Source organism: Stomoxys calcitrans, chromosome 2 (genome assembly GCF_963082655.1).
Source record: "Stomoxys calcitrans chromosome 2, idStoCalc2.1, whole genome shotgun sequence".
Taxonomy (NCBI): domain Eukaryota; kingdom Metazoa; phylum Arthropoda; class Insecta; order Diptera; family Muscidae; genus Stomoxys; species Stomoxys calcitrans.
The window spans coordinates 66,393,431-66,400,785 of record NC_081553.1 but is presented as its reverse complement, the minus strand read 5'-3'; the positions used below and the strand labels follow the sequence as shown (position 1 = coordinate 66,400,785).

The 7,355-nt window shown below is 37.9% G+C and overlaps 1 protein-coding gene across 1 annotated transcript in view; it reads right to left on the bottom strand.

Moving 5' to 3' along the window:
* Positions 1 to 1,572: 1,572 nt before the first annotated feature.
* The window catches only part of LOC106091784 (uncharacterized), a 90,879-nt gene continuing 85,096 nt past the window's right edge, over positions 1,573 to 7,355 (bottom strand). The window contains exons 3-4 of the mRNA XM_059363074.1: positions 7,016 to 7,104; positions 1,573 to 2,082 (exon numbers count right to left, since the gene is read on the bottom strand). Coding sequence (XP_059219057.1) covers positions 1,734 to 2,082; positions 7,016 to 7,104 — 438 coding nt within the window. The 3' untranslated portion in view covers positions 1,573 to 1,733. The remainder of the gene's footprint in view (positions 2,083 to 7,015; positions 7,105 to 7,355) is intronic.

The following is a 7,355-nucleotide window of genomic DNA, read 5'->3' as shown; positions in this document are numbered from 1 at the left end:
TTTCCTTGAGCTCTTTCTAACATTTTCCTAAGTTGCCCTCATTATGTTACTGTTGTTGTTACTGTAGTGGTGTTGTTGTTTTTTTTCATGTACAATGTCTCATCTCCTTGTTACTCACCCCATACACGAATTAGCAAACATTGTTTTTGTCAGGGCTTTGGTTTTTTCTTTAGTTTGTGTCGTGTTGTAAAAGTGATCGGTCGTCTTTATGAAGTGCTAAAGAAAAAGCCTTAGAAGTCCTAAACAACGTCTGAAATCATAAAGTGAAGTAGTGAATTTGATGTTTTTTAACATAATTTAGTTGAACCAAGTGCGTTTTTGTTGGCAAAATGTGTTTATTTCAACAATTAATCGTTTCTTAGTTGTTGTTGGACTTGCATAAAAATTTGACAAGTGAAAAGTGGTGAAAACGTGATAAGTGTGAGAGAACAATGTTAATTAGTGCGTGTGTGTGTATAACATAGATGAGTGTGGAGAATTTTAAAATTACAGAGGGAGCTTAACTCCACAGAAGAATTGCCTGAAACTGCAGGTTGCTAACAGAAGGAAGCTGTTGTTGTAAATGAGAGAAATATTTTGTATGTACTGTTATGCAGTAAATTTCAACAGTTAGAATTTTCAACCAGTAATGATCTAAGGTAAGTAAACATTATTTCTAATTAGCATTTGGTTTAAGGTTAATAAGTACAGGGTGCGCCAGAAAAACTTAATTATTTGAAAGGTCAAAAAACAAAAGTAGGTACTTAAGTTATTGTTTTAATTCTTTTTTATTTGAGAATACCGTATCCCAATTTTTGTTTTTCATGGCGTCTTGAATATGAAATCGGTTAGAAGGGGAAACCCATTCATAAGAGTAATGAGGCGGTGGGTTAAGTACATTCCAGAAAAGATTATAGAACTAGGACCCCATAAAGTATATATATTCTTGATCATCTCGACATTCTGTGTCGATATAGCCATGTCCGTCCGTCAGTCGAAATCACGATAGCGGTAGAACGCGTAAAGCTAGCCGCTTAAAATTTTGCACAGATACCTAATATTGATGACCTACATTGCAAATGGGCCATATCGGTTCAAATTTGGATATAGCTCCCATATAAACCGATCTCCCGATTTGACTTCTTGAGCCACTTGAGCAATTCTTATCCAATTTGGCTGAATTTTTGCACTTTGTGTACTTGAGCCATACTTGGCTCGAGTGTTGGAAGTCGTAACAAAACACTTCTTGCTAAATTTCATCCTATTAGGATAACATTATCACAGAGACTAGACTGTTATTTGACATTTCAGGATTTCATTAGATAAAAAAAAAACACTTTTTCAAGAAATTAGCAATATAGACCACTTACTAACATATGAATACACTATTACTCAGCCCTTGGGTAGAAATTGGCTTATAGCCAAACATTGGATAATTATCGGAAATTTACCAAGCAAATACCCAAATTCCAATTTAAACTTTCTTGTCACTTTCTAATGAACCCCTCGAATTATGGACATTACTTGTTAGTGAGTTACAGCATTTTCATAAATAATTGCTTTTTTATTATATTTTTCATTCTTATTGTAATTTAATAAACGTTACATAAAAGTGTCCTTCATCACAAATTTTCTTTGACAGAGAAATCTGTTGAACCAACATCCAACCATCCATTCAGCCAGTCACTCCACGTTGTAGCCCATCTGTTGATGTTGAAGCACTTTATCACTGCACATTTATGCGATTTGATTGTCTAACGCTTTTGCTGTCCATCAGCGTCAGCATCAACAACTACCTGTTCAGCATCCGTGGTTGTCATGGTGCTGCTCTCTTCCGTATCCTCCTCAATGTCCTCTTTCTCAATCAGTTGCACATCACTGCCATCATTGCAAATACGCAAATCGCTGCGTTCCAACAGTGGACGAGGTGTAATCGGTAGAAATGTGTTGCAAATCGTCCTGATGAGTTCGCATTCACTTTCTCGACGGTAGAGAGCGAAAACACAATTTTGAATAATGTCATGCTGTGTATTGTCAATGTACTTGAAGTGAATGTTGATTTCTTCCTCGGCATCGCCGCGTGACACACGCAGTCCGTAAATGCTGGCAAGAGAAAGAGAAAATACAGTCTAAATAAAAAAGAGTTAAGATAAAAAGTTGATGCGGATGTGGATGCTTTATTATCGTATATTTACAGAGGCCTTCAGGGTGTGAACAATGGGGAAAATAATACCAAAAGAGGGAAGAAGTTAAGGAAAAAGTAATTAATAAAATTAAAACAAAATTATATGAAAAGTAGGAAATAAAATAAAACAAGTAGGGAAAGGCAAAAGACGGTCGGTGCCGACTATAAAATACCCTATACCTACCCTATAAATACATAGTGGGAGCTATATCTAATTCTGAAACAATTTTGATGGATCTCGGCAGATGTTTTCAGATGAGTTATTTAACAATCCGTATGAAATTTCGAGCAAATATTTTTAAACTTTAATAACTACCGCTGATAAATGGCAACATCATTGCAAATTACCTAAAATCGGACGAATATATATATGGGAGCTGTATCTAAATCTGAATCGATTGCGACCATACTATAAACAATGTGGTAGTTATCTAGGAAAACATTGATCAAAATTTTGGCAAGATTGGTTAATAAATGCGCTTGCAGTGGCAGCTATATCTAAATCACAACTAATTTCTATGAAATTCTCCAATAATGTCAAGAGAAAATCCTTCCAGCCAAATTTCGATAGAATCTGTTAGCAAATGGCCACCTCTTTGCTATATTGGCCCAAATGAGACGAACATATATCCAAATCTGAACCGATTTTTTGCGAAATCAATACGCCAAAACAAAACAAGATGAAAGGCATTAAGTTCCACCTGGCCGAACTTTGGATACCCACCACCTCGGGTTTATATATGTAAACCCCCTTTCGACACAATCCAGTGAAAATTGGACAACTTTTGCACCCAATAGACAGGAGGCCACCGTAGCGCAGAGGTTAGCATGTCCGCCTTGACGCTGAACGCCTGAGTTCGAATCCTGGCGAGACCATCAAAAAAAATGTTTAGCGGTGATTTTCCCCTCCTAATGCTGGCAACATTTGTGAGGTACTATGCGATGTAAAACTTCTCTCCAAAAGAGGTGTCGCACAGAGGCACGCCTTTCGGACTTGGCTATAAAAAGGAGGACCCTTATCATTGGGTTTAAACTTGAATCGGACTGCACTCATTGATATGTGAAATGTTTGCCCCTGCTCCTTAGTGGAATGTTCATGGAAAAATTTTCATTTGAATGCACCCAAATTCGGCACGGACATTGAGTGGTCTAATAAGTATTAGTCACTGTGAGTTTTGTATTTCAAATTTCAACAAAATCGGGAAATAAATAAAGCTTTTATGAGCATCAGACCCTTAATCGGCATATCGGTCTATATGACAGCTATATCTAAATACAATCCGATCCGGGTCCTATTTTGGAAGTCGTAAAACTACTCACTGTTTCAAATTTCAGCGAAATCGTTTAAGAAATAAAGATTTTTCGGGCTTCAAACCTTTTATCGGGAGGTCGGTCTGTATGGCAGCTATATCTAAATATAGTCCGATCAGAACCATATTTGGGACGGATGTCGGAAGACCTAAAACTACCCACTGTTTAAAATTTCAGCGAAATCGGGTAATAAATAGAGCTTTTATGGGCTTCGGACCTTTAATCGGCAGATCGGTCTATATGTCAGCTATATCTAAATATAGTCCGATCTGAACCATATTTAGGTCCTATGTTGGGAGGCATAAAACTACCCATTGTTTCAAATTTCAGCGAAATCTTATATATAAAATTGAATTTGTGTTTGTTTGTCAGTTTGTTTGTTTGTTCCGTATAGACTCAAAAAAGGCTGAACCGATTACCTTGAAATTTTCAAAGATTATGTAGTTTGATCTGGAAGGAAACATAGGCTATATATTTTTTTGATATTGGGAGGGGGCGGTCCCTCCCCCTTACCCCAAAAGTACTACCCAAAAATAAAATTGAAGTGATCCGGACAATATTTGGGATTCAAATGAAAGGTATTCAAGAGGACAGTACGCATTTCACAATAAAAGTTCGGTCCAAGTACATGGGGGGCCGTCAAAGCCCCAAAACCCCATAAAATAGGTTTATTTGACGATCATGACAATATGGGACTCAAATGAAAGGTAGCCGGGAGTAGATTACGAATATGATCAGGAAGAAGAAATATGCCTTATAATTTGTAGATATCGGAAGGGGGCGGACCCTCCCCATTACCTCAAAAATACCACCCAAAATCACAAGTGGACCGATAAAGACAATATGGATATCAAATGAAAGGTATTGAAGAGTAGAATACGAATATGGTATTAAAATTTGGCTCCAAGTACCCGGGAAGTTTCCCTAACCCCAAAATGTCTAAAAACAGACAAATTGGTCGTCCATATCAATATGGGGCTTAAATGAAAGGTATTCGTGAGTAGATTACGAATCTGGCATACAAAATCAGATCGAAGTGTAGGGGTCACCCCAACCCCCAAAAACTCCCAAAATGGACATATGACCCATCATGACTATAAGGAACTCGGTTTGTTTGTTTGTTCCGTAGCATCAAAAAAAAGGAAACATAGGCTTTATAATTTTTAGATATCGGATGATGGCTGACCCTCTTACACCAAAAACGCCACCCAAAACCAAAAGAGGACTGAAGGGCACAACATGGGTATCAAATGAAAGGTATTGGAGATTAGAAAATGAAAATCACATTAAATTTTGGGTCCAAGTACCCAGCAGGCCGCCCCGACCCAAAAACTCCTCTAAACAAAAATATATGACGTTCCTGTTAATATAAGACTCAAATGAAACGTATCCGGCAGTGGATTACAAATATGGCATAAAAAATTAGGTCCAGGTAATGGGAGGTCGCCTCACCCCCAAATACCCCCAAATGGGCATATCAGCCGACCATGGCTATATAGAATTCAAATGAAAGATATTTGGGAGTAGATTAAAAATATGGCATTTAAACTTGCGTTCAAGTCAAGGTGGCTCTTTTCCCCCTAAAAATACGTCAAATAGATTAATTGACCCGTTATGGCAATATGGGACTCAAATGAAAGGTTTTGGAGAGTAGAAAACCAAATTGAAATCCAATTTTGGGGGTACGCCCTAAATCACCTTTAAACTTAATTTTATTTCCTACTATATCAATATGGAGCTCAAATCAACGGTATTTTGGAGTAAAGATCGAATTTGATATCTATTTTCAGGGCAAAGTGCCAGTGGCACGGTTCCAAACGGTTCATGCTTACCTACCATGACAAATGGGGTTCAAAGTAAAGGGATTTGGGAGTGGACACGGATTTTATATCCATAGTTGAGTCGAAATGTCTCCCATAAAAAAAAAACTTCTCATTACCCTAATTTCAAAAATACCAGATCTCGGAGATTGGTAATGCGATTAGTTAGAAATTTTTTACACTCTAACAATCACCAAAAAAAATCATGGTTTCTATTGTTGGGTACGGGTGCCGCTGGGACAGCCTAAAATCCGCCAAATGGATATATGGACCGATCACGACAATATAAAGCCATGTGTTTGGAGGGCCGCCTCACCCCAAAATACCTCCCTATTATATAAAAGCTATTTGAGGAAATTTTTTTTCATTTTCGGGACAAAGACCCTGGGGTCTACCCCACCTTCAAACACAACTTATTTACCGATCATGACATTATGGGCTCATACGAAATGTTTCTGAAAGTAGAGCACGAATCTTATATTACTGTGATGGCCAAGTGACCACCCCCGAAATACTTTACAAACCCAAAGTAGAAAGTCTCAAAAGAAAAACATTTGGGAGGAGAGTAAAAATTTGCCCAGGAATGGAGTGGGGTCAAACTTTCAAACGATTCAAGTTGAGTTTATCATCGATAAGGGACCTCTTTTATAGGCGAGTCCGTACGATGTTCCGCAGTGCGACATCTCACTGTTTTAAATTTCAGCGTAATCGGTTAAAAAATACAGCTTTTATGGGCTTCAGACCCTTTATCGGGATATCGGTCTATATGGCAGCTATGTCTACATATAGTCCGATCTGAACCATATTTGCGTCCTATATTGGGAGGCGTAAAACTACTCGCCGTTCCAAATTTCTGCGAAATCAGTTAAAAAATAAAGCTTTTATGGGCTTCAGACCCACAATCGGCAGGTCGGACTATATGGCAGCTATATCCAAATGTTGTCCAATCGGAACCATATTTAGAGTGTAGGCTTAAAATAACCCACTGGTTCATATTTCAGCGAAATTGGTTACAAAATAAAGCTTTTATGAGCTTCAGACCCATAATCGGGAGATCGGTCTATATGGTAGCTATTTCTAAATATAGTCCGATCTGAACCATGTTTGGGTCAGATGTCGGGAAGCTTTACACAACTCACTGTTTCAAATTTCAGCAAAATCGGATAAAAAGTGGGCTTAAGACTCTAAATCGACAGATCGGTCTATATAGCAGCTATATCCAAATATGGCACGATTTGGCCGGTTCAATAATTCAACCAGCGTGCATCAAAAAGACGTATCTGTGCCAAACTTCAGCTCAATATTTCAATTTTTGAAGGCTGTAGAGTGATTACAACAGACGGACGGACAGACATACGTACATGACTAAATGAATATACCCCCTATCCTACGGTGGTGGGTATAAAAATGTATGTGCCAAATTTGAAGACAATCGCATGAAAATTGCGACCTGTAAATTTTACACAAATGAACATGGACAGACAGACGGAGAAATAGCTAAATCGAATCACCAAGTGATTCTGGGTCGAACGGCATACTTATCAATGAGTCTATCTCTCTTGCTTCGGGATGTTACAAACAAATCCACTAAGTTATAATACCCTGTACCACAGTAGTGGTTTGGAGTATAGAAATGTTTATTATTTGCAACGTTTACAATGATGTTGACAACCGGAACAACTTACAAGTGAGATTGGATAAAATATAAAAAAATACTTACGATATAGGCTCCCCAATGATTTTCTTTTCTACCCCTTCGTATTTGCTGAGGACATAAGCCAGAGTTTCATTGGCTTCTTCCGCTGACATCTGTAAGAAGAATTGTTAACATTTCATAAATGGCATAGTTATACACGAGTTGTCCAATCCTATGGTGTGTTAAGACATTAATGAGCACATTGTTAGCAATAGTGTATATAAAAACAGTTAAGGAAAGACAGAAGTCGGTAAGAGGCGACTATATAATTCACTACACCTAAGGTATAGTGTAAGTAAGTGGAAATACAGAGCTAAATCTAATACTGAACCGACATGGATGGACTTCGGTGGAGGGTGTTTCG